At 45.5% G+C, this 27,968-nt stretch overlaps 2 protein-coding genes across 3 annotated transcripts in view; both read left to right on the top strand.

Moving 5' to 3' along the window:
* The window catches only part of dnr1 (E3 ubiquitin-protein ligase defense repressor 1), a 57,303-nt gene extending 44,294 nt beyond the window's left edge, over positions 1 to 13,009 (top strand). Inside the window, exons 2-7 of the mRNA XM_017904584.1 lie at positions 4,638 to 4,834; positions 10,579 to 10,819; positions 10,898 to 11,067; positions 11,368 to 11,584; positions 11,701 to 11,898; positions 12,002 to 13,009. Of these exons, the coding sequence (XP_017760073.1) occupies positions 4,638 to 4,834; positions 10,579 to 10,819; positions 10,898 to 11,067; positions 11,368 to 11,584; positions 11,701 to 11,898; positions 12,002 to 12,334 (1,356 nt within the window). The 3' untranslated portion in view covers positions 12,335 to 13,009. The remainder of the gene's footprint in view (positions 1 to 4,637; positions 4,835 to 10,578; positions 10,820 to 10,897; positions 11,068 to 11,367; positions 11,585 to 11,700; positions 11,899 to 12,001) is intronic.
* A 3,081-nt stretch (positions 13,010 to 16,090) lies between these two features.
* px (MAP7 domain-containing protein plexus) overlaps positions 16,091 to 27,968 on the top strand; it is a 57,034-nt gene continuing 45,156 nt past the window's right edge. The window contains exons 1-7 of one of the 2 annotated variants that reach the window (XM_017904619.1): positions 16,091 to 16,430; positions 17,748 to 18,640; positions 19,142 to 19,398; positions 19,488 to 20,128; positions 20,215 to 20,406; positions 20,519 to 21,200; positions 21,298 to 21,394. In XM_017904619.1, the coding sequence (XP_017760108.1) occupies positions 17,857 to 18,640; positions 19,142 to 19,398; positions 19,488 to 20,128; positions 20,215 to 20,406; positions 20,519 to 21,200; positions 21,298 to 21,394 (2,653 nt within the window). In that variant the 5' untranslated portion in view covers positions 16,091 to 16,430; positions 17,748 to 17,856. Of the gene's footprint in view, positions 16,431 to 17,747; positions 18,641 to 19,141; positions 19,399 to 19,487; positions 20,129 to 20,214; positions 20,407 to 20,518; positions 21,204 to 21,297; positions 21,395 to 27,968 lie in introns of both variants that reach the window. The other variant, XM_017904618.1, reaches the window with a different exon arrangement.

Genomic DNA, 27,968 nt, shown 5'->3' with positions numbered 1-27,968 from the left:
TCGGCATTCGCCCGATCGGGCCTAGTTCAAGTCCAGTCACTGCCTTTACTCGTCAAGACTTACACGTGGACCAAGGATAGTCCCCGGACCAATGAAACTCCCAGAGTCGATACGAGGGTCCAACGGGGCCTTGCAAGCCGGACAGACACTTCGTGTCCCTGCCTCATGGGGTAGAACTTAATCATCCCAAGTGGTTTGACCGTAGACACTATGCCCGTCCAACTGCAGGCCCATACCCCAGTCGCGTACGACCAGGCTGTTGGGCCCTCGCATCGATTCCAGAAGAACCAGTGACCCGAGGGCCACCCTGGAACTCGATGCTTGACGAGATTGACAGTGCCTGGAAATGAGTGTCGGAGACGAACCGTCAGAGTGACTTACGAAGCATAAAGTTGTCGAGTACAAGGGAGTACGTTACGTAGGCTAGTCGGTACTTAAGAACGATCGCGACTATCGCGAGAACAATTATGTTCTATATGGTAAACGAGAGGGATCAGAGAGGAAAAGTATGAAATGTATATATTCGCTCCAAGTTAGGTGGCTTACCTTTGTATAGATAGCGCGCACATGAAACTTAGTCTAGCTATCTATCTTATAACTACTTAGAAGTAAACGCATCCCGCATCGCCCATCAATGTGTCCCAAATGAAGTCGTGAACAAATTTGGGAATATTGAGAAATCTAAAAGCTAAAACAGAATTTATTATTGTTAATATAAACCTGAAACGAAACGGATTAGTACGAGGAAAGAAAACGAACGAATAGAAACCATGAAGGTTAACCAAGTGGAAAGAGCAAGCCATCGATGAGACATAAGCAAACCAACGACGAATCATTCGAATATTACACGAAATATTCGAATTCTCAAGTAAAGATCGAGCGAAAAGAAAAAATATAATCTGAAAAAAGAAAAACAATTAACTCCTGAAAAGAAAAAATATTAAAACCTGAAAAAAAAATAATTATTAAGAAACCAACGACGAAACATTCGAATATTATGCGAAATATTCGAATGTCCAAATATAAATAAATATAAACGAAAAATAACGTCTGTAATAAAAAAAAATAATTAATACCTGAAAAAATGAAAAAAATTATTAGTAAATTGTTTAAGGGGTGAGGTGTGAGTGTATTAACTCCTGAAAAGAAAAAATATTAAAACCTGAAAAAAAAATAATTATTAAGAAACCAACGATGAGACATAAACGAACCAACGACGAAACATTCGAATATTATGCGAAATATTCGAATGTCCAAATATAAATAAATATAAACGAAAAATAACGTCTGTAATAAAAAAAAATAATTAATACCTGAAAAAATGAAAAAAATTATTAGTAAATTGTTTAAGGGGTGAGGTGTGAGTGGGGTAGCCAGCCCCAACCTCACTTCGGGCCCCCACCCCGTTCTCGCACACGAAAAGTTTAATGTTACACTCCCGATGCCAAACCGACAAATGACTCGAGCAGCGGCGCGTCGCCCTTTATATAGCCGCAGATCGGCCGAGTCCCCCACTCTGATCGGAAATTTTCCAACTTTGCGGATTTTATTAATTATTAATTTTTCGCTCTCATAGCCAATAATTTATTAATTTTTTCACTTCTATTATAAATATACGTTACAAGCAATTTGTTAATAACAATGTTAATTTGTTATAATAATAATTTATAAACTTTTCGCATATTATCGGTACGTTTTAACACAAGTACATTGCAAGTTCAAGTAGTAGCTAATAATTTATTAATTTTTGGCATTTTTATCATAAATCTAAGTCGTGAACAATTTGTTCTTAACAATATTAATTTGTTGTTAACAATAAATGTAATACTTTATGAACTTTTTTGTAAATTATTCATACATTTTAACACAAGTACGTTTTACACTCGAGGAACAGCCAATAATTTATTAACTTTTTCGCTTTTATTATAACTTCAGGTTGCGAACAATTTGTTATTTATAATAAATTCGATAATTTATACATTTTTTATAAACTGAAACTGCATTGGAACTTCTATTGGATAAGTTTCCATGATACGTATATGTATGTTAAATAACTCGTAACGCAACAATAAACCTCCTAACGTCTTTATTTTTTACGGGACACTTCTTTTTAACCAAAAATCGTACTTTTATAGAGAAACTCGTATTTTTCGAACATCGAGGGTCATTCGTAGAGCAACTTCGAATACGGATTCGTGTTCAAGAAAGTACAGTCTACGGGGATAACCTAGTGGTTATTACAGATCAGGGAAAAAGTGAAAATTCGTACCGCGTTCTCGAAATGCGACGCTAGACTCGGTAGAAGAATGGCTTATCGCCGCGAGAGGGTTCCGTTGGATGAAAAATTCTGGAGAAGAAAGGCAAATAAGAAAATTGTACTCGTCGGTTCTAGCGGTGATCGTGCACCTCGGTCACGTATCGCGATGCGCGAAACGGAGAATCTACTGGTTGCAACTCTCATTGACGTCGGTAGTTGGACTAAAGGAGCTGAAAATCCAGTTTGCTAAACTGCCAAACAAAAATCTCGTTACGTCGTTAGAGGTAAGCTTGTAAAGGAAAAAAGAACGAAGAAGATGAAGAAGAAGAAGAAGATGAAGATGAAAGGAAAGAAAGGGAAGAAGGGCGAAAGGAAATCGCATCGATGAGTTTGCATCTTTTCCGAGTAATCGTAATTGGAACTAGACGGAAGAGTGCTAAGAGGATAGAAGATGAAAGAAGACGAAAGAAGGGGAAAAGAGGGGAAGGAGGGGAAGGTTTGGCTAAACTCGGAATGAAAAGCACCCCCGAGCTTGTGGGTGGTTTTTGGTTGCGGACGCGAGCGCGAAGAAATTCGCGGGCAAAACAATACCAGGCTCGTTTGCCGTTGGCGCCGTGTCGGATTAACGAGTTTATTTTAATTCGTGCCAGCGGCGATATTAATTTTGGCACCGCGAATACATATGACCGGATTTCGAGATGGCGGTGTTTTCGCCGTGCGACGCGTTGCCGAAACCGCAGCAGTCCCCGCGCTCGTTCATTCCTGCGGTTTGCGAGATACACGCGCTCGCTGCATGCACGGCCACCCACGCGCGTGCACCTCTATGAAACGTAGCTTACCCGTGCGAAAGAGATTTTACACGCGAGACAAAAGCTCGGCTGTCTTTCAAACGAAACAGAAAAGCCGTGAAATCGATCTGGTTTCAGCGCACTCGCGAAAAATTCCCTTTCATCGTCCGGTCTTTCGATTTAACGTTTCGTTTAACGACGATTACCACCGCGTCTCGTTCCAGCCGAGTACGTCGTCGCGGCTTCTCCGTCGCCGTTTCTCGCGATCTCCGCGTCGGGTAGGGATGGGTTTACCCTGCGAAAGATATCGCGTGGGTGATTTTTCGAAACGGTTGGTCGTCGTACGGCGTGGCGTGAATATTCATGAAAAGCGACATCGACGTGTGCACGCGCGCCTCGGAGGCGCTGCATTGCGCGCGACAAACCGCATCCAGCGAGAAAAGCCGTGGCTGTGGGACTCGGAGGTGATCTCGTACTCGGAATTACACGGCGAGGTTGAAAAGCGCGGAAAAAGGGGAAAAGGTAGCGTAGCGTGAACAGCTTGGAGAACTCCGGTGTATTCGCGCGTATATCGCTCGCCTCGATAGTGGAACGCCTGTACGCGCTGGATCGAACGTCTCTTCGATATTCTATCTCTTCGCGTGGCTATCCGCCTAAAAATATCTGGTCGTCGCGTCAAAGCTTTGCTCCGTGGCTAAAACAAGCGACTAAAAGCGAGTCGGAGAAAGACGAGCTCCCGCGGGACGCGCTGCAGACGTTTCCCCGAGACAGCGACGTTCTTCCATTCGAATTTCTCGCGAGGAAAACGGACACCGGGAACGTTAGGAAGGGACAGCGGTGTAGAAAATTTATAATTTATCGTCGTCCGACCAACTTCTGTCGCCTATCCTCTTCTTCCGCGAGAATTATTCCCGTTGTCGCAGTACGTGACCAACGTTGCACCGAGGAAAACAACGAAGGTACAAATCCGCGGCAACGGGAAAACGGAATAATAATTCGTCAGGGGCGGATCGATCGCTAGAAATCCCTGCGAATCGAGTACGATTCTCGTTTCCGAGCTTCCTCGATGGCCGACACTCGCCGTTCCTCGCGAAGCGGACCATTTTTGCCCGATAATCCAAAGTACCCTGACTGACGTACTCCTGCCGAGATGGAGGAGGAGACGAGAAACAGAGTGACCCTTCGTGAAGGGCCGCGTATGCGGTTGGTCGAATGCAGCCTCGAAATCAGCGTGGAAAAGCAGCGCCGATAGTGGCGCGCAGACAAAGTGTCGGAAATTTTCTAAATTATTGCCAGCGATTTATTACGCGCTTTGTTCGGTGCACGTTGTTGTTTTTCCGCGAGTCGATCCGTGGTTTTACGAGTATCCGGATAATCGGTTAATTACTCCGGAGCGAATCGGTCCGGGAAAAAATGGACGTACCCCTCGGATACGTTGGTTGATTTGCTCGCGGGTAGATTGGTCATAAAAATGTAAACGCGAGCGCGCTCGAACTGCGGGTCGAAAGCGTTTATCAAAGGACGCGGTGTACGGCCAGTCGCTATAACTACGATCCTCGTGTCGTTTTAATTGAAAATCCGCTTTTTTCCAGGTGTGCGACTGCTTGGGCATTAGCAAGGAATGCGACTACTTCGGTCTAAAGTATCAGAACGCGAAGGGCGAAGAGCTGTGGCTGAACCTGAGGAATCCCATAGAGAGACAGACAGGCGGCGGTGTAGCGCCTTTAAGATTCGCGCTGAGGGTTAAGTTTTGGGTACCGCCTCACCTGTTGCTGCAAGAAGCCACCAGGTAAAAAGAATCCGCTTTCTCGCCTCGGGAACGTTGTTTCGGGTTTCGCCTTGCAACGAGACTCGCAAACGAGACTCGAAAACGAACCTCGGCGAGATTACGCGTCTCGGAAATCTCGAGTTTCGCAAACGGTCGCGTACAGCACCGACGCGCGTTTTTCCGCGAGCACGAGCAGGACAGAGCTCGACGCGATCTAGGAATCGGTAACCTAGATTTCCACGGAAACGAAAATTATTTTTGCGAAAAGAGTGGAGCGGGGAGGGGGAAACGAGGAGTAACCGGGATCGATAAATCGATGGATCGACGGATGCGCGAGAGCACTTGTCCGTTCTCGAGGCGGGCGGCCGAGCACGTTGAAAATTGCATCACGGACTCGATTGGAAGGTACTGATTGCGTCGGATAATGCGATCGTTGTATATATTCGGGTTATATCTGAAGGGTATTGGTCCGAAATAGGGTAAACAGTGTCGCGTGACGCAAGAGAGGATGCTGGCGAAAAGCGGCGATGAATTACTCTCGTCGTCACAGAAATCGAGCAATGACGCGAACAAAATTTGCGGTTGGTCCGCGCGTGAATAGTTTCGGGGGCACCTGGTCGTGATTAAACGCGAACCAATCGGTTCGCTGGTAATTTATAGAGGACGCGAATCGGATGCCGTCCGGGCATACTTTTTAGCCGAGAGATTTCAATGGATAGAAACGTAATTCCGATTTAATCGCTATAACTCGAATGGAACTTGGAAAAGGTAAACGCGCGAAGAGTAACGCGCCCGATGCGCGAATTAATTCGTCGGCCAGTGATAACGTTCCGTCGTCGCTGGATTACGGTAATTGCGCCAGTGACGCGAGAACCTGCTCGTTCGTTTCCATCGTTTCCATTCTCGTGTCTTGTTTCGTTGCTGGGCAACGCGTGTTCGTAAATTTACACCGTCGGACCTCTGCCCCCGGTGGCAGTGCGAACCGAAAATTTCACGAATTCTTCGGAAAAATCGAATTCGAACGGATATATTTCAGGATTCTTTACGACTGGAATCTCCAACGCGAAATCGACGTTTCCCGACGATTATCGCTTCTGCGCGTTGCGCGAAAATACACCTGCCCACGCGCGCGTGCACCTGAGACATACGCGTAGACGAATTTTCTACGAGAATGACCCGTTTAACGGTCGCCTAGGTTCTATTAGCCTAAATCGATTAGTAGCCGAAAGTAGGTCAATTTTGAAAGTTAAAAAGACCCGTTCGCGTTCCATTATACTTTCTCGTCGTCTATAATCGTGTCAAGAACAACCGATCCCTACTAGTCGCATTACGAAACTTTCGTTGTTTACGTGGAGTATAATCGCGTTAGACGTTTACACGCGTAGAATTTGCCGTGTCGTCGATACAGATTTCGTCTCGACACGAAGCTCGCGGTATCAAAGTCGCTGCGACGACACCTCGCCTGTTACTCTCGTGTGTAAGAGTCTCGTTAATTACGCGGTTCCACCGGATAATCCGTCCTCGCGCAATTGGTATTTGGAATAACCGAATTGCGGAAGCAATACGGGTCGTAGAGAGTGCAGGGATGGGGGCAGGATAGAATCGGAGCGGAGGTTTGGCGTTTGCTCGGGGAGTATAAATCAAAGTTGTTACAATGCTATTGTCGCGAAATGTGCCGAGTTTTCCGAGTATACGCGCGTCACGTTGTCCGATATTCAATACCACCGATGCGAAACGATAGTTTTATCTCGACCTCGTAAATCTTAAATCGTACCGACTGCGTTACCGACTTTTCCGCATCTTACTGCCCGTCCTTTCCATCCGAAGCGCGATAAAAGCGTACCAACGATCGAGCAACGAAAGCAAACGGAAAAATCGCGAATCCTTCGCTTTCCATCGCGGCAATTTAACCCTTCCGATACGGAGGAGCTGGCCACGGTTATGCATTCGTGGTACGAGGGAGTTTTCCACAAGAGTGGTTGCACAGGAAGCCGCGAAAACGTGTTTTGCGCTATTCATAGAAATTTCGAGCGTGATTGACACTAAACTTTTCATTCGGATCGCGACGGTCATCGGTGACGTTTCGCTGATGCCGCCAATAGGCGACGGTAGTACCAAAAGGATTAACTTTCGCGCAAGCAACGCTCCTTATTTTTTCCCACGTTCGCGCTTGCGGCGACTATCGTTCTCAGCCTCGCTGCTAGATGGATTCCAACTCGAAGGAGGTTCGAGGGGTCTCTGGCAAGTTCTCGGCGAATCCTCGACCTCCTTTGAATAGAAGTTCCTATGCCACCTAAGTATCTCTATCCCAGGGGCTGCTAGAAAAGCCTTCCCGACGAGTCCACTAGCAGACCCAGGCCGAAACGCATCCCTTCCTTTTCCTTTCGTCCCTTCTAGCTTCGTCGCTACGTGGAGGAAAAACCACGTAGGCTTCTCTCATAGAACCCCGTGGGGGGACCTCCACACGCTGACCTGAAAATCCAATCTCCCACCTAACGCCAGACTAATTGATTATTACGATCTAACGACCCGTAACGAACGACCGTCGTAAATCTGTCGGATAGAATACGCGACAGCTTCGATCGTCGGCTATCGATATCCCGTGGAAAGTAGTTTCACCTACGGTCACGGAATCCGCGTCCCACGTCCAAGCTTTCGTGGGTGTTGGCGAAGCTTGGAAAGCTCGCGTCTAAATTTCGACGAGGGTCCCGCGAGCTTCTTAACCCTAAGAGAAACGTAACTTCCAAGTCCAAAGGAGCGGAGGATGTTCCGCCGTTTGAGAGCAGACTGTATAAACTAGCGATTTTCAGGTTCAAGCGTTTAAATTGTATCTCGGCGGAAACTCGGCCGAACAACTTTGCGAAAGCACGGTTTCGCGTCTTGCGGGTAAATTCCAGCTGCATAATTAATCGCGATCGGAGTGTCGTTGAACCGGAAGCTTAAACGCCAGCGAATCGATCGGACGCGATGGAACGCGAGCGGAACGAAAGCGGACGAGACTTCCCGAGCGCCGTTTTCCTCGTTGCCTTTATCAGAGTCGTGCTTTTTCGAATCGGTCGCGATACGATTTATCGCGAGTGTTTCCGACACCGCGACCGGGACGAGTTGAAGAAAGGACTCGGACCTAGCGTGGTGTCGCGTTGAATTCCTCCACGACTCGGCAAAGAGAATCGAAGAGAATGGAGGATCTCGTAAAAGCGCGACCCGCTGGATCCGTAGTTCCATTTATGAAATTTAACGACACGCGAGGACCAGTTTCGAGGAAACCAGCGAAATTTCACCGGTTATTACACTTTATCGGTGTAACGATTTGCGTAATCCCGGATAACGAGGTAATTAATCTGTCTCGGTTTCGCATCGTCGTATCGCCATTGCGATTTGCAGGGAATCGTCTCTAGACTATGCTTACGTCCGATCCCCAGAGCGACGACGCATCGACGAGGTAGGCTTTCCCTGTTCCCTAGAACGCCTCGTTATCGTCCAATCGAACCGTGAATCGCCACTCCAGGTATTCCTCTGATGCGTGTCGACCGTGTACGGTCGAGGCTCGGCCCTAATAAAACCGTTGTCTCGGGGTCCTGCAGGATTTTAGGTACCCTACTGTACGTCGAGGGGTCCTCTGTCCCGAGGTCAGTTTTCTCTTGGCCTGTATTTTATATTCGGTGGACTCGGAGACCGAGGATTCTCGACGCCGCAGTTTTATATACGTATCCTCTGGTAACCCCTTCGGGGGTAGCTTCGACGTTGAGCTACTCCTCGCGCACTGCAGTTTCCTCCTCGTTTTCTAGATATTTTTAAATATCTAGAAGCTGTTTGCTGTTCTCGAGAGGCAGTGTCCGGAGGTTAAGCGGTCGCTCGGTTTACTCGTGTCTCGTTGCATAAATCTCTTCCTTTCTATCGGGCTCGGTGTAAACTGAGATAAATAAGAGAAACGAGAGAAACGAATTAGACGCGAGCGGCTCGTTGCTTTTAGACGATTTCAAGTTACGAGTTTGGTCAGCAACATCGCGATAGCGCAGAAAGAGGCAGGTAGACGACGAAGGATTCGGAGAATTATTAGGTAGACGTAGCTGCGTTCGTTGTTTCGATCTTTACGGTCTATGGTCGTGCAATCGTTGATTAATCGTAATCGTTTCGATCGATCCCCGTTTTTCTAAAGCTGAGAACAGAGAAACGATCGTATCGGACACGTTTTTGACAGCAGGCGAATGTCAGGATCGAGGCGAGTGATCGTCTCTGAACGATCGTTCGCCGCGTTGCCTTTTCGATCACCGTAAAGAATATTCGCGAAAAGGAAAGGAAAAAGGTGGAAAACTCGCGACGATTGCAGTTGAGGGATGATAGAAGATGGCGAAACGTGACGCAAGACGGCAAAGACCGGGAAGTTTCGCGACGAGACGAAACAGTCCAAGTTTCGGAGCCAAATCGCATCGGATAAATCGAGTTTCGCGGTTACGTGCCATAATCGAGCCGAGATCGAGTGAAAATAATAATATCGCGTTTCTAGGAAATTTAGGAAACACGGAGAGTCGTGTTCCTTTCGGAAGAAGGGAAAAAATAATTGCGCTACCGTTGTTAGTCGCGTAAAAGAGAAAAAGCGGAATGCGACGCGTGCGCGTGACGGAAAAATGCAAATCATCGTCGTGAGAAATTTTAACGCGAAAACGCGTTCTCCCGGGCACTCGGAATTCCGCGTTATGCGAAATTCGAACTGTTGGACGGATCGCTGAAAGTGTATTTAACGCGATAAATACCGGAACGATCGGTTAACGATCTTTCGAATATTTATGCGTTTCGAAGTTCAAACGAGCGTTGTTGAACGCCACCGTCAGCTCGAACATTGCCCTGGACGTAAACGTTGATTTATACTTTCGGCGTTCGCGTAATCCCCGCGATATCTGGCTTAACCGATTTGCGCGAAACTACTTCATCCGGCTGAATTACTTTCGCGAGTACGTCGTCCGATTCGACTCGGCGAATTATCTTCCGCCGTGGAACGAGACGGATTATTCGAAACTTCCGCGTTACGAACGAGACGCGTCTCTTTTTCCAAGCGTTTAAATCTAAACGGAGAATCGTAGGAACGAGGAGAAACTCCGTAGCTCGTGACAGGGGTTTAGCATCCGCGATCGTTAACGATAAGTTGGCCACCGTGAAAGTTTCCAGTTTCGAACGTTTGGCCACCCGTTGTGCAACTTTGGCTCCGCGTCTTCCTCGCGATGACAAATGTTGCTCGGTTCGTATACCTGCGTTCGCCTGCAGCCTTGCCGGGCTAACGCTAGATTCCGCGAGGTAAAAATGATATTTGTACGCGCGCTTTATACCGAAACGTCGATTCTCTCGATTTCCTCGATTTCCTCGATTTCCACGATTTCCTCGATTACGTCGATTCGTTCAAGCGATCGCGCGTGGTCGTTGGTTCGCGAGCCGATTAACCAGCTGGCAAACGCATGGAGCGTTTGCGTATGCCGAAGTTTACGCTCGAACGAGGCTGCTTGGAATTTCGGCAGAGTTCATCGAAACTGCGTCGATTTCGATCAACCGTTAAATTCCGGCGATGACCGGTGAAAGAGAGACCACAGACCGCATCGATGCAGTTTCTCGGACGTTCGATTTGTCGATTTACCCGTCTATGGAAATGAATCTTTGGTCCGGCTGTAATTCGCTGCTGCGTTCCTTGGATTACTCGCTTTCTGGTCGAACGAGCTCCGAGCAACGGTGGATAACGAGACACGATTTTGATATACCCGTTTGTCTGATTGCAGGCACCAGTTCTACCTGCACTCTCGTCTGGAGCTGCTCGAGGGTAGATTAAAAGTGCCGGATTGGAGTTCCGTGGCACGTTTGATCGCTTGGATAGCCCAGGCCGATACCGGTGATTACGACGCGTTGTCACCACCGAACACGCTCTACTCGCAATGCTGTCAAATTCAACCGGCGGAACCGTGCGAACCAAAGCCTCAAGATTTCCTGCACAGGATAATCCAGCAGCACAAGGAAATAAAGGTTCGCGTCTATCCTCGGATTTTCTCGGGGTCACGTCCATTTCGTCGCGATTTTGTTAACGGCAACTGTTTTGTTCAGGGAATGAAAGCGTCCACCGCGGAATATTGGTTGCTGAAAGAGGTATCGAACTTGGAGACGTTCGGCCAGGAGATGTTTCACAGTAAATTCGGCTACAACGGCGTATCGATGATCGGAGTCGGGCCTCACGGTATCGCGGTTTATCGTAGTCACAACGAAGAAACGCAAAAGTACGTACAACGATCGCACGATACTAAACGTACGATTAAGCGAGCTGTTCCCGTTCTTGGCTAACTCGATTTACCATCGGTAAGAAATTGGCAATCGAACCAACGTCCACGACTTGTCGCGAAAGCGATCGAAACGCGTACGCACCGTTTGTGCGTTATCGTTTCCGACAAAGTCTATACGACGTAGGTTATATTTATGGAAGAATTAGCGCGATCGTAGCGCCATCTACGCTTTATCGTATCTCTGATCCGTCCGGTGATCCGGGCACGAGATAACACCTTGTCCTCTTTGTTTTACAGCATACCGTACACGGCGATACAGAGCGCAACGTCCCAACGTCGAATGTTTCATTTGGTTTATCTTTCTCTCGACGGCGAGGAAACGTCGTTGAATTTCAAATTAGATTCGAGTCAATCCGCCAGCGGACTTTACCGAGCGATTACCGAGAAGCACGCGTTTTACAGTTGCGAGACGGTCAGGAGCGCGGTTACCGCCCAATTTATACGCGATCTCAAGGTTCGTAAACGTTCCTAACCTAAATGCTCCGTGCGGTACGCAGCGTATCCGCACGGTCATCTTGGTAGACGCGCGCCTGTGGACGGCGTGACACTGAACTCGTTCTTTTCCAACAGGGTACCATAATCTCGATATTCAACGAGGACTCGACGTTAGGAAAGAAATACGTGTTCGATATTCGCAGAACGTGCCGGGAGGTGTACGACAACGCTCGGCGCGCGCTATACTGCGAGGCTGCGACCGTTAACCTGCCGGAGGAGAAGGAAATTTTGGGCAAGCACGACTGCGGGGACTGCGAGGATCCCAAGTGCAAGGTATTCCGACGAATTACGGATATTACGGGCGGGGAACCGTTGGAGGAACGGTGAACCGAGCAACAAGGAAAACCACTGTTTGAGATTGTTGTTTCACTTGCAGGAATCTCGGGAATGTCTGGCAAGATTATTGGACGCAATGTTGTGCCGCATTTGCATGGATCGTAGTTTAGACACCGCCTTGTTCCCGTGTGGACACGCGGTGGCCTGTTTAGATTGCGCTAGACGTTGCGAGCGTTGTCCCCTGTGTCGAGCCGACATCGACAACTGTCGGACCATATATATTCCGATCGAGCTAACGCACGTCGATAAGCACAATCCGAAATTGCTCTCGGAATCCATCGAACCGAGTTACGGCAACTCCTCCGCGGAAGAGATGCAGAAGAGGGCGGCATTGGCAACCGAAACCACCATAGTGAACGGTAACGATATTTGAGAACGGCGCCACGGCAGATTTGACACTTTTCAAAGATTCTTCTTTAAAATCTTTGCTTGCCAGATCGAGAGAAGGCATTGAGTTTCTCTCCGTCTCTCTCCCTCTCACCATCTTCACCTCCTCTCATCCCCCCCCCCCTCCTGCTCTCCTCATTCTACCTTTCCTCCTAACTCTGTCTCTATTCGTACTTTCCATCTCCGTTTCGCAACCCGACATACTATCTTTTTTACCCGTGTTATAGATAATATTTCAATCATCCCTGTAAATCGTATCGAACGCATCGAGTAATCTCTTGTTCTATCGTCTTTTCGAATGCGTTCGTCTTATCGGTAAGAAGAACGGAGTCATCGCCTTCTCGGACTTTTTTCTGTCACTGCTTTATTCGTTTTCGCGGCAAGGAAAAAAATCGATCTTTATTCCTTTTTCTTTCTTGCTCCATTCCGAAACTTCTTTCTCTTTCCCCCTTCCATTCTTTTCTTCCGTTTTTTGAACGCCGCAAAAGGTAAACATTTCAATGATTCGTCGATACTGTGATGAAGAAACGCGACTTTGTTCGTAATGTTCACGATATTACTGTCGTTTAAACATTTATCTACCTATTTATAACGATGTTACGATGTTAATAACGATGTTATCGATACCTTTTAATTGAATAACGAGGATATTATCACTATTTCTTAATTGTGCGACCGAAAAGTGCTATTAGCAGCATTGATCTTTGAAATACAATGCTGCCATTATTTTCGAGAAAGAGTAGTATAATTTATTTCGATGAAAAATTTCATGCGTCGTATATAGATTTTTCATTTACCTTTATCGACAGTCGGACCAACAAGTACTTTCTCTTCTTCTTCTATTTAATTGTTGTTTACGGTACTTCTCGATATTTTTGTTCCTCTTAGATAGATCGTACGTATTTTTTTTCTTTTTTTTCTTTTTCTTTTTCTTTTTTTTTTCTCTCTCGTATGTATCAACTTTCATTTAGATATGACGCCAGGGCACTGGGGTGAAGAGTTTTATTAAAACCAGTGACCCTTCGTATTTTTAATATAATGTACGTTATTCATTACACATATGCGATATCGTTTACAAAACGAGCGCGATAACGCTCCTCCTTGTAGAGGATGTTTCATCGAAACGGAATGTGAATCTCAAATCACGCAATGTCACTCCTCGATCGATTGTTGACGCGATAGAATTTTGTTAAATCGAGGTCCGTGATGTTTAAACGCCGTTCAACGTTCGCATGGAACGGTGTACGGGTAAGATCTTGACGATCTATAAACGCATCGCGACGATGGATAACGCGCTACGAGTTATTTCCTCGATGAAACGTCCTGTACGAGGAGGAAACCTTGTTACGGTAATATCTGTTTATATGTACATAAGAAATGAGATAACCCGCGATAGGGTCAAGCGAGTAAAAGTCATAAGTTCACCAAATGTCAAATCTGATTTAACAAACTCGGTGCGAATGCCATCTTTTAAGTAAGAGAGTCGTAATGAAAGAAATGCATATGTTAATCGATGCGCTTTAAATGCAAAAGGTAATTGACGAGTCATCGATCATAGTTCGTTTCCAAAGGAGCACTCGAGAAAAGGCTGTTTCCGAATCAAACGAAAATATAATGCAAATATTAACGTATTATTTATATTCTCTTCTCACGTGTTATCATTCTTCTTTCTCGTCCTCGATCATCGACATTTTTATCGTTACCATCGTTGAAAACACTGGCGTGTCGAGTATATTATGTGCATACGTTCGTCGAACACCTATGAGTAGCGATTCGTAAGTCTCGAATGCGTGTTGAAACAGAGGATGTTAGGGAGAATGAAAGACAAAGAAATTGTTATAGTCATTCATCAATGCAAAACAGATCTAGTTTATAATTATTTATAAGGAAAGAGATAATAGCGTTTATAATACACACTACTACGTTTAATGACAATTATTATCGACAACATTCTCGTTAAGTCGGCGTAGCGTAATCACTTTTTTCCCAACATTCTTTGCGCTTTACATCTCCGATCTATGTTTCATTTAGTTTCCTTTAGTATTTTTGTATCCTGGTGTTGAGAAAATGGTGATTGATTACGCTGCTTCTCTAAGTCAGATATCGACTCGAAAGGTTCTATAGAGACGCGAATGTAATACGTGTACAACAATACTAAAATTCAGAGTCACTTGCTTCTCTAAGTCAGATATCGACTCGAAAGGTTCTATAGAGACGCGAATGTAATACGTGTACACAACAATACTAAAATTCAGAGTCAAGAAAACGTATTGGTGCAAATATCCTATCGTCGTACATATTTCCACATGGACGGGAATAAAAGTGTTTCTTTCAAAATTTTCCAATTACGCCATCGACGTTCGCAACGTCGACGAGCTTTTATGCGTTATCGGATCGTTTCCAAGGGAAACGTTGTGAAAAACCATTTTGTAAATTCTGATAGTCCGTGGTCTTTGAGATGAAAACGATTTATACCACCGCTATACGTTTATTCGATATACTATGTAAGTTAAATAATAATTACAACGATAACACCGTTATAATAAAAACAACAAATATATGTGATTAACTTTCTGTATAAATGCGGAGAAATTTAAAATCATCATAGTTGTTAGATCTGTATGTTAGAAATGAACGATATCGGAGAGAATGAATTTTTAAGAATTATCATTTACAAAGAGTATTTTTAAAGTATTTCCAATTATTTTTTAGTATTATATCAGAATTCCACTGTAATAGTGGTGTATACATATGAGACCGATACACTCTATAAAACTAATTTTTAGCATTGTAAAGGTACAGTGTCCCAACCTGTTGATTAAATATTGTAAAATATCAAACGCTATATGCCTTTCATTCCCATTTGTTCCCCGTTTATCCCCCTTTTATTCCCCGTTTATTGTCCATATTTCTACGGAATAAACGGGAAAAGATGTCTCGTGCCAAAGCTAACTACATTGCGATGCACCGACGCTTCGTAGCATTGTTATAGACAATGTGCCGATTATGTTTATCGCGAATAAATATTTGTACCAAATCTTTTTACAGCCTCTTGCGCATTAAATTCAGCAGAAAGTCCAATCAACCTACCGTATCACGCTTACAAGATTAAATTAATCTGTTACTTCCTTATTTTTCATTTTAACGATTACTCTGTAGCTGCTGACATGTAAATAGAATAGCGAGAGGTGTAATCGTAAACGAGATAAACCGATTAAAGGCTGATTAAAAAATTTCGAAACGAACCGTTTTATAATCGAGAACGAAAGATTACAACGATTTGGGCTTATCTTAATTGGACGAATACTTGAACCGATCAATTATTAAATTCGCGTTTAAATTTTCAAATTATTTAAACTTACCCCTTGTAACTTTACCTTGTGTAATTAATTTCGACAATTTATCAAATTCTTTGACCCTTCGAGGATGCCTAAAAATCTATTTCTACGTTAAATCGTTCTTGCGTCGATCTGACTCGATTCAATAAGTTTTCGTATGATAATTATGGGGGGAAAAAAGGAGTAGAACGGATAACGAGTAATATGTATATGCCGATGATAGAAATTAATGCGCAGCTTGAATGAAAAGATTTTAAATATGGCGCCAAATTATGTCGAGCGGCAGTTGAGTTAGAAGTTGCTGCGTCTGCGCATGCGTCTTACATTTTGATTGGTCAACGCAGCGGCATTGTCATATGACGAAGCTGCGTGGCATCATGGGAAGCAGATCGCAATTTTGCAACATGGCGGTGAATTGAGCCGAAGTCGTGGTGCTGTGCCATCAGAAAATGTATTTTTCATAGTCGCGCAACCTCTTTTATTATACCCTTTATGTATGCGACAGTGTAATACGGATTCGAGTCGTGTTAGACGATACACTGTGCATGTAAATATGAGTGTAACGAAGCACAACGTTATTTCGAAGGTGACACCCCGCAACTCGGTGTGGTGCTCGACCACGTATGGCAGAGACTAGAATCCGAGATAAGGAAGCTCTGCTTCGCCTAAGTAATACGTATCGCCAATCAAAATTACCACCACAAAGTAGCGATGTGGTGGTTATCCATCCCGAACTGTGAAAACGTGAGTGTTTTATGTAAAACGTAAAGTGTGCATACGAAAGTGCCTGTGGGTGCGTATTTCGGTAGCGAGGAGAGTGTACGGGTGCCTTGTCTGCGATATCCAACATCCCTTTCCTATATTTCTTCCGATGACTTTATCGTAAAAATTCGTGAAATTTTCTAATAACGCGTCTCGATTTCGGATTGTTGCATTAAAATGAATTTCAATCACGAAAACTTTAATATACAAATCGGTTCTATCGAGTGTGCCACCATTGCGTTAAATATTCTCGACCAATTCGTATTTCTTTCCCTTTTTCGAAGAAAAGTGAAAAGTATTCCGTAAGATTAATAACGATTCCTTATTTTCACTCGTAGCTGTGTTCCCGTCATTAAAAAATGCATAATTCGATCGATTTGTTCGATAGTGCTTACCTTTCAGCTTTACTCGTGTTTCATTACCTTAGCTATGCTTAAATAATATTCTACGCGAAATCACTGTGAACACAAGTCAAATGAAACGATCTTTCGTCAATTTTCCTACTATTACCGATATCCGAAAAAGTGTTTTATGGTCGGTGTCGGTAAACGTCGATGTAGCAACGCTCCAAAAATACCACATGTTACGGTATTCTAAAAGCATCGCGCGTTGCAATGCTTCACTAACGATAAGAGTGTATGACGGGTAACAATACACCGTATTTACTATTTGAAATACGTATTTTCCAGGAAATAGTAATATTTCGACAATTTAACCTGTTTTATCGATGGATCAGAAATATACGGGACATTTTGCAAGGCTCCTCTAGCAATGCATTTCGTGTTCAATTATTTTTGTTTACCTATTGTGTTCTGCAGCTATAGAATATTATTATGTTTAAATCGCGAGTGCAACAATATCAATTTTATCTTATTCGAATAGAGCATATTTATGGGGAAAGTATAAGAGCCATTTAAAGTACAAAGTTGTTTATATAATAGTTTATTAAGCTGTCCAGTTATCAGTAAATATTATGTAATTGAATAAATCACTTTTCACACTTGCAACAATTAAGCCTATTTTTCCTGCATCGAACAAAGAATGAGGTCACAGCTACACCCAAATAAACTTGTTAGCATACAATGAAGTTTCCTAAACATTTTTAAACAATCATTCCTTATTACCTTTTATATACCTTATCTTCCACATAACGTATAAGGCATCAGTTATGCAAATATCGTGTGAATCTGACAGTCGTTGCTATTATATTCGTACCGAATATATGCATATGTAATGATTACTATAATATTAACAATAATAATGAGGCTATCGACTAATGGGCTGTTTCTATATTTTCAGATATTTACAAAATTCAAAAACTTTGTCAATCATTGCAACTTGTGATCGTATATGCGTGCCAAACAGAGATATATAAAAGGGCATTGAAGAGACCCAATGGTTTCCTGACATGATGGAAAGTAAACTATATGTGAAAAATGAGCCGGGACTTGACGGGCAATCTCTTGCAAATCCACAACCAAACCCATCTTCAGAGGATACAGGAGGAGCTAGGGTTTGTTTCGTTTGTGGTACAATAGGCCATGGAGAACAGTACTGGCTGAGAGTGAAGCCAAGTCCAGGCAGCGCACCAAATGAACCTTACTTTCCATTTCTTGAATCCCATGAACCACCTGCTGGCTATCGTGGCGAAGGAGCTAGAAGTGGAGCAGTTAAGGCGTGCAGTCTTTGCTATGCCCTATTGTTACAACAATGGGACAGTTATGAACAGGATGCTAGACCACATAGTCAACGAATATATTGGTTGAAAAGATGCGATGGCGGTCCTTTCACGGGAGCCGAGATGGCTCTCCAGGGAGAATATGCGGCTCAAGTTCTGGGCTTAACCAATGACCAAACCCCACAACTTAGACCGGAAAACCGACCGATTGGAATATCTCCACGACTTCCGCCAAATTCACCATCGCCTAGAGTGGAACAAACAAGACCACCGTCGAATTCCATTGAACTACCAAGACCACATTCTAACACGGCAGAAACGCACAGACATTTAGAACAAGCAAGGCTTACAATGGAATCTCCCCATCAAAGACTGCAATCTCCCCATCAAAGGTTACAAAGTCCTCGGCAGCCTGTAGAAGATTCAAGAATATCGAACGAAGCGGCGTTGGATTTACGACACGCACCCAGGAGTTCGCCTGCACCACAACCAGCATTACCAACACAACCTCAACGTAAGTTCAAGTTTATCCAAATGTTCAAAGAGTTGTCTGATATTTAAACGGCAACTAGGTTTCCGACAACATAGGAAAACAAAACAGTTTGATATCGTGATATAGTAACTTTCGAGTTTTATTTTGTCTTCGCGTTAAGCGTAATAATATTTGCAAGTTAAATGACCCGAAACGTACAGGTTAATCGATATTTCTTTCGTTCGGCAGGGTAAATGTTTGTAAACGAAGGTTGGTAGTTTCGTAGATAAGACGATAAAGATATAGTTAATTTGTATTCTATTCTTAATCTTTACCGTATGTGCGTAATTTGTTCGACCTTTTAAAGCGGAAATCAGCAAATCCGATATTAGTTGGTCGGCCTGTTTTATAGCAGCAATTCAGTGTTTATGCTTATCTACGAGTAGGACGAAACTAAAATATGTTATCGGTTCCTAATAGTTTATTCGAACTGGATTATCCAATGGAATATTTAGTGATGGGTTTGATTGAACGGTGTTACAGCCATTTATAGCGGTGGATCGACGTCGAGTGCCGGTACTGATATTTTAGATCTTTCGATGCCGGATAAAAATTCCGTTACGGAAGTCTGTTACGTATGCGGGGATGAATTCAAAAGAGGGTCACTTAGTCATATTGCAGCTAAACCATTGCCAACTGAGCCACATCCTACTGCCAGTCCCCCGCCATTTTTTCCTTCGCTAATGCTTCATCCAAGACCAAGCAGGAGTCGACCAATGGACAGCGCTGGTCGTGTACAAGTACGTATATTTTCCTTCTTATTCCTGTCGCATAGAAAGCTGCTGTTTGATTCTTGTGCTTAAGATTTAATCTACACGTTTGGTTACAGGCTTGTTCAGCATGCCAGAATCACCTTCTGTTACAATGGAAGGCGTACACCCGGCAAGGAGTTCCACACGATGATCGAAATTACACACTTCGTAAACGACAAGCACCTGCAATGGATACAACTACCTTTATCTGTTATACTTGCGCGCTTGAGTACCCTTCGTCCAGCATTAGACTTCTTTATTGCTGTCCTAATCCTGAAAAGGAGGCGTACTATCCTTTTATTTATTCTCTGAGACCTCCGCCAGGAGCTAGTCCTATTAGTCCTCAGGGAATGGTGCAAGTTTGCTCCATTTGTTATAAAGCTATACCACAGAAACAGCAAGTATTTGGTGGAGAAAATCACGAGGCTCAACCGGCAAGTCAGAGCGTGGATTTTCGACAACAAGGTCCGTCTCCGAGACCCGCAGTGGCAAAGTCTCCGGCCAATTCCGCTGGAAGTGATATTCGTTTCAAGCCGTACGACTTAAATAAATCGAGCGTTGCTACAAACAAGCAACGCAGCGCTACTGTAAAAGGATCTACTCCTGGGCAACGAAATTCTCCGAACAATGGTCCTGCTGAGAACGGAACTGTTGCTCTCGGGCAAAATTATAGGTGCTATATTTGTGAGAGACTGTATCCTCGTTCTCACATGGAATGGTACGGTTCTCGAATCGCTATTATATTTTTCTTACCTCGCACGTTGACCGTTCGAGCACTAATCTTGGTTTGTTTGTCATTGAAAGGTTATCTACGAGCCCGGAAGGAATGAATTCGCACGCTATGCATTTCCCGTGTTTAAGGGGAATGGCACGTACCTCGGAAAATGCCTGTATGGATAGTCATGGCAGAGTGTTAGCTTGTAGTCATTGTGTGAATCATCTTGCCCAACAATGGGAAAGCATGGATGCTGAACGAGTTCCTTTAGAACGTCGCAGGTTAGTTTCCTTTCGTTTACATTATTAAAAAAAAAAAAAAAAAAAAAAAAAAAAAGGATTCGTATGATAGAAAAGAGAAATTCATTAAACGTTTGTTGTTGTCATTTCGTAGGTATGATATTCCTAGTCCACATCCAAACGGCGATGTGAACCGATCAATCGCCACCCCACCGAGTTCTAGTTCAGATCGAACGTTTGGTAGTAATCCAGGCACATCGAGCAGTTCCATATATTGTTTCCTATGTGGCTTGCATAGTGATTTAACTCTCGCAAGAGTGTTATATGGTCGCCCTCAGGGTCGTAACGCACCGTTTTTCCCTGAATTATTACGTCATCAGTCTCCGCCGAATGCTGAACAACTTAGGGAGGATGGTTCCGCGCTAGTATGCACGTTCTGTTATCATTCTCTTTTGGCTCAGTGGCGTCGATACGAATCTCTTCCTAGTGGTCAACAAGTAAACGCCGCGGAAAGGCAGTATAATACGCATGATTATTGCTGTTACGTTTGTGGTATTACGACGTACAGAAAACGAGTCAGAGCATTACTCGTAAAGGATTTCCCTTTTCTCAAGTATCACAGACAACCCGAAAAGAGTCTGTTATTGGAAAATGGAGATTTCGCAGTGGTTTGTTTAGATTGTTACGAAACATTGCGCACACAAAGCCTGGAATACGAACGATGGGGCTTGCCTGTTGAAAAACGCGAGTACAATTGGATAGTGCAACCTCCACCGCCAGAAGATAGCCCTGACGCAGCTGTCGCGAGATTGCCATCCGGTGAAAGATCCGATAAGGTGGTGAGTCATTTTTCGATAGCTGCGGTTTACAGACAGTACGTCGATGGATGAACAATTTATTAATACGCGTTGAATATTCCTATATGTTCCGTAGGTTCCATCGACGTTGACGGTTAAGCCCGCACGAAAAAACTGTTCTCCAAAGGCACCGGATAAAAAGGTTCCGGCAAAGATTCCAGAGAAAGAACAAGGTAAGTGAAAAACGTTTCGTGTCCACACACCGTGTACAACATCTTCGTGGTGGAAGTTTTAATCGAACAAAACGTAGGCAGCAAACTTTGCGTTATAAACTTTTAATTTTAATTTAATGCTCCGTTTAAAAGGCAAGGGGAAGCAACGGAACGTACGCATTGAGAAATCTCAGATACTTCTTATTTACTACCGCTTTTCCTTCATTTATGATCCTATGTATGTACACGTACACGCATATGCAAAGGTTAAGCATACGAGTGTTTTAGATAACGGAAAATATTATGTAGTCAAACATTTGCCAGACGCACTAAGGTTATCGGTTTATGTTTAAACGTTATCTCATGCGTAAGCATTTACCTCTTTAGAGTTATTCGCGTTGTATGTGTTAGGTTTCACGTCGTGCTGTGTACGTATTGCTCCGCTTTTTTCTTTATATTTTATTATTTTCCTTCTTTAACCTTCTTTAAAGGTGTCAGTTCCTTTAACGGACAATGTTATTTTATTAGAGTTAAAATAACGAGCATATTTTTCATCTCGTCTGATCCCATTCGTACACTGACTAAATTTTAAGGGGTAAAAGGTATACGTAATATATTATACATATATACGTACTTGAGCAAAGAGATGACGTACTGCGGGGGCGGTCGGTTCGAAAGAAGGGATAGAAACGGGGGGCGAATAGTAGAGTCCTTAAAAATCCGACAGACAAAAGGATACCGACGGTTGAGAATCATCCAAGAAGAGGGCCCGTTCAGATGGTTGCGTTCAAGCGAATTCGCTCCTTTATCTTTCCTTCTTCTTTTTGTCTTTTCATTTCGTCTTTACTCGCATTCTTCCTACCTCGACGTTACGATCGATCTCGGGTGTCTTTTCACCTTTATGCAAACATTAAAAATCATTTGTTAAAATACATTTCGCATCAGGCTGATATCGTTCGTGAATCGCTGAGACGATTACAGTATACCTGGTACCATACGCGTAATTTCGAAGGGAGTATCGGCACGGTAATACGAATAAGATGGAAAAAAGGAAAGAGAAGGGTAGCAAAGTTCCTCGACGAGTGTTTGACGTGGTTAGAGTAGATTTGTGAAACGCTAGGCTGTTCGCGGTCCACATATTTTCTGAAGAAACAATAGCCTGGGCAGGCAGGCAAGCAAGCAAGCAGGCTACTTTCCAGTTTCTCCGCTGTTAGTCCATAACACCTTTTCTGCTTTCTTTTCTTTTTATCGTCCCGACTTGCCAAACATGTACGTGCTCTCGTACCAAAAGATAAGTTTCTTCGAGTTTGCGTCGGCGATCGTGTAACACCATTGCGCAGGCCTGCTATTTAGAAGTCGTAAACTTATACTTGACGAGAGCCTCGGAGCAATTTTTGTTTTCAATTCAAGTATGTTAAAGAGCAGCTAAAGGCACGAAAATACGGGGATAATATTTATAAAGGGTAATTTTTACACTCCTCTTTTAGTAGACACTTAATAATTACCGTTTAACGCGTACACGTTTATGCGGCGAGAGAAAAATTTCTCTTCTCTCACGGATTACCGATGTAAATTATAGATAGCGGCAAATAATCGCGACGTAGCGGAGTAAAAATCTGTTGAAACGATTTCGCGCGTGGAAATTTGGTGGCAATGGTAAATAAGAAACGGGAGCGAAGCAACGGTATGTAAGGTATTTTCGAAGCTTGCGGATACGCGTTGGAAAGAAAATAAGGTTTAAACGAAACACGATCGTCGAGATCAGAAGGTCGATTAAGGTCGGTCGATCTGGCTTAGAGGAAGAACGTCGTGGTCGAAGGTGTTGGAGGGACTTAGCGCGGTGGTTTGGTAGACAGGGTAGTAGTGCTGGTTCATAGCGAAAGGGGGTAAGTGGAGGAGAGCGAAAGCAGGAAGGAGGGTGCGATGGAGAAATAGAAGGAGGGATTGGAGGAGAAAGAGCAAACGCCCGCAGCGTGACACCGCATTGCGCCCACTTGCCAACCCGCCCAACACCTAAATTCGAATTAGGAAGCCAGCCCTGTCGTTTCTCGTCAACACGACTCTCCTGTGCTGGTAAACGTACATAGGCAGGACATCATCGTCTAGTTATACCTATGTAGAGAGGAAGTAGAGGGCGGGAAAGAGGCACATAGACAAAAAAGGAGACGCGTTGGTGTATAAGCGCGCGCGATCGTGCAAGCGTATGCGCGCGCGTGTGTGTGTGTGTGTGTGTGTGTGTGTGGTATGCGTATATACAGGCAAGTTCTATCCTTTACGACCCTCCTTTGCTCTCTCGCTAGGAGAGCAATCAGAGGGAGAGAGGTGAAGAGCTCGTTTTCCTCTTCCTTTGGGAATCGATATCAACGTTATCGACTGCTTTTCTCGCTCCTTGTCGCTCGAAGTTCTACATCGGGGTTGCTCACGTATTCTCGGTAGGCGCGCAGCCAAAAGGCTCGATTTTGGCGCACATTCTCTATCGCGAAATCGGTGCCAAGTCTCGATTTAAGCGATCCCGCTTTCCTTGCTCCTAGACATTACGCGCTTCGTGCACGGTAACACCTTCGAACGGCGTTGGCGCGTTTTTACCAAGCTGGTCGTACCCGAGGAATTGCGAAAATTCGATAGAACTTAGAACACGTGACCTACCCAGAAGTCGACGTTTCCTATTCTCGGTTCGTCTCGCGAAATCGGTCAGCTTGATCCGATGATAGCCACGACGATATTTACGTTTCGATAGGTCGCGGGTTAATGCTGCGTCGCTATATACCTGCGCGTTCCTCTACGCGCGCCCTCTTAACGCGCTGCACGCGGTCCCACCGTCGGCCCGTGTTAATAATTAACCACCGACCGGCGTGGGAGTAGCTTTACCTATACCTCCAATGGCTAGCTCCTTCCGTCTCGGCAAACATCGCAGTTCCGCTTGCTCTTACGCTTACCGATCCGAGCTAATCTGCGATTAATTCCTCCTTTCTTCATCGATCCTTTTGTTTTTCCAAACTCTTTACGTAGATAGCGAAAGAAACGTTACCAATTAACGACGCGTTCAACTTTGTTTATCCGTATCGCGCGTCTCTCGCGTCTTTCGCGGTACATAAAGGTACGCGAAAGTTTCGCGATCGCGTACGACCGCGGTACGCAGCCCTCGTTCGCGATTAATCGAAAAGTTTCGTAACGAAGAGTTTTTGCGAGACGGTGGATCGTACTCTCCGGTTCGGCTCAGGTTTTCTCTGCACAAAGGCAGAAAATAGTAGGCACGAGCGAGGCGTACGGTATATACTGGCGCTGCACGCGTATACCCGATAAGATATCGGTGGAGCGAAGGGGTTGATCGCGCTCGAAGGGGGGAGGCAATATAAATGCGAAGATGCGTCAAGTTGGTGGAAGGTGAAAAGCTCGATAAAAATAGTACGGCTTATTAGCCTCGGGGGAGTTAGCAGTGTGTCTTCGGAGGGTAACGGCGAAGGTGAAGGAAAAGGGAGGAGGGAGAAGAGAAAGGGGAAATGGAAAATGGGAAATGGGAAAGGGAAGAGGAAGAGAGCGTAGCGCGAACGCGAACGCGAACTCGGCGGATTGAAGCGAGGGTGAGCATGACCAACCGCGTTTGTATATCCGGAGATTCGCAGGAGGGAAGGAAGGAAAGGCAGAAAGAGAGAGGAGGACAGGCGAGAGAAGAGGGTTGGTCACGGCAGGGTGGGTAGTAGAGGTGGAAGAGGATAGCGTGCCACGAGGGAAGAAGAAGCACGAGAGGGGGAAGTTCCCTGTCGCCGGCACGCATTGATTTTGCTCGACAGACAGCCGCCTGTTGGGTTCTCTGACTCAGGGACCTAACTTGGCTGTCGCTCGCACACACACCGTCCTTCCGTCTTCCTCCGCGGTCTTTTCGCCTCTTCTTTTTCCTTTACCTCTCCACCAGTCGCCACTGTTATATACTCGCTTTGCCCGCCACGACGCCTATCGCCTTCCGACTTCTCTCTTTCGCTGCTCGATCCGCCACTTACCGCCAACGTCCACGCAGCGCAGCGTCGCATCGCGTCGCGTCGCGTCGCGTCGCATGCAAAACTTTGTCCCATCTCGGATTATACGTAGAAAACTCGCCTCTTCTTATCTCGTCGCGTTGATACTTGTTGCTGTCGCGTCGTTCCATCCTACGGACCGAATATATACGTACACGCGAATTCGTTCCCCTTGCTCTCGCCTATTCGCCATCGCGTTTTAATCCGCGAATATTCCAAACGATCCGAAAGAATACGCGAGCGGTTATTGGGTCGACGATAAAGTTTAATAGCCGTATCAGTTTATTGGGCCGGCATTTCGATAGCCCCGCGTCTCTGTGTACTTGTCTTTCTCGCAATCGCCCTCTCTCCCTCTCCCCTTCTCCCGTTTCGTGTTCCGTTCCGCGTCGCGAGAAGGGAGATTAATTACACATCGAACGCGAAATGTCGCTCGACGTGGGAAAGAGCGCAGAATTGCATCGCGATACCGTTGACCCGTATAATGTAACGCGGGGTTAATTATTTATTAAATGTCGCGATCGCGACTCCAATCGTCTTACGTAATACCGAGAGCTTTTACTCGCAAACGCGAACGGTTTTATCGTCGAATCGATTTTGCGTGTCCGGGTACGCGCGTTACCAGCGAACGATGGCGATTCGCGTTTTCGCATACCGATCGGAAGATTGGTCCGCGCGACGCGATTTGCACTTGTGACTGTGTTAATCGGGACCGATGGTGGATTCGTTATGCGACTCCATCTCGTTTGGCATAGCGAATCCGTCGCGCGACGAACGAGGCGTTTACAAAAAGTCGCCGCATATATAGAACGACGCGATATCGAGACGATTCTACTTCCGCGTCTACTTCCGTTTATCGGCCGTTGTTCGCACCTCGCGCGTTGACAAAGTTCCGGCCGTCTAGCGCGCGGTTTGCGCGTTAAAGTATAGCGAGGAAGGGATGACTGTCGCGGTATGGTCAGACTCGGCGAAGTAGCTGGATTTGAACGGGGGTTGGCGTGAGCGGGTGGTAGAGGGAGTGAGAGCGGATCGGCGACTGGGAGATGGAAGGGAGGGAAACCGAGCGGCTTGCTGGTTTCACAGCGCGTGCCGCTTCAGCGCCAGATGGCTTTCAAAGTGCGAGAGAGATGGCGGGATCTTGCTCCGTATACGTGCCCTCTTCTCGCCTATTACCCCGAGGCAGCGGGTGTACGGTTACGCAAGCGACAGGGAAGAAAGGAAACGGAACGTAGCCAACATTTCCAAATACGCTCCGTTTTCTACGTTTTCCTTTTATCTCCCCCTCCCCCCTCCCCCCGTTCCTCCTATCCCGTATCTTGTCCCTCGGAATTTTCCTAAATTTTTCGCTCCTTTTCGCGTATCGCCGCGAAAAAGATTTCGCCTTCGCGGAGCGGAACGTACGACCGCGCGTATTTTCAGAGTAAATACGATTAATCGTGAACGAGGAAAATTTGAAGGAAAAAAAAAAAAAAAGAAAGAAAAGGGAAATACGGAATGGACGATGGAGAATACGAATGACGAGGCGTTGGAATTCGATTAAAAGGATGGACGCATACGGTTCGACGCGAGGAATTACTTTGGATCGTGATCACGATTTCGAGACGCAACGCGATATTCCATAGCCGGCGCGCGAGAGGCTCGGTGTACGTGAGCGGAGCGAGAAGAAGGATCGTTCGTAAAAGGAGAAAGGATTGCCGGCTCGTGAAGCGATTCGCAAAGACGCGTGTAATAACGCGCGATGGGTTCCATTGGCCGAAAAGCAGCCGTACTCCGACTTGTCGCACGCTCGTATCCCACTCTTTCGAACGGATCGGACGATCTTGCTCGGAGCGCATGGTGGTATCCGTACGATCGTGGGGGAACGCTGGAGGGGTGAAAGGGACACGAAGGCGAACGAAGCGCGTCGAACGCGCGACTCGGCTCTTTAGTCGAGTACCAGCCACCGTTGGTGTCGTGTCGGGGTGGTCGATGCGCTCTTGTACGCCACGTGAGAGAGAGAACGAGAGGCACGCGTTAACGATGGATTTTCTCTCGTACAGTGCATAACCGGTCTGTCGCGGTCGGTCGGTCGATCGGTCGTTGGTTCGTCGGTCGGTTTATCCGTATGTCTATTTGCCTCTGACTGTTGGTCGGTAGAAAACCCGAGCGCACGCGCAACGCGTGTCGCGAACAAAAGACAGCGATACCGACGCGCTTTAAAAGCGTCTCTTCTGCTCTCGGCTTTTCTCTCCCTCTCTCTCTTTCTCTCTCGCTCGCTTCCTCCCTCTCTTTCTTTCTCTCTCTCTCTCTCTCCCTCTGTCCTCCCCCTCCCCCTCCCTCGTCTGGTTCGAAGTTCTCCCTCCATCCCGCGTTACTAATTCTCCTCTTTCTTGCCTGTCTCTGTCCCTGTCTCCGTTCCTCTTCGTCGTTCGTTCGGCCTCCGTCGGCTGTGAGGCGCGCGCGTGAAAATATATCCTGGCCGTCTGGCGGTAGCGCCGAAGCATTCAGTCAATTAGCCGTAATGGCACGACCTGCCGCGTCGGTCTCGGCCAATTAAGTGGTGATTAGTGCGCGGAACTCTACCATCGCCCGTATCTCTCTCGCAC

Source organism: Eufriesea mexicana, unplaced genomic scaffold, assembly GCF_001483705.2.
Source record: "Eufriesea mexicana isolate 0111107269 unplaced genomic scaffold, ASM148370v2 scaffold2928, whole genome shotgun sequence".
Lineage (NCBI taxonomy): Eukaryota > Metazoa > Arthropoda > Insecta > Hymenoptera > Apidae > Eufriesea > Eufriesea mexicana.
This window is presented reverse-complemented; position numbering and strand designations above follow the sequence as displayed.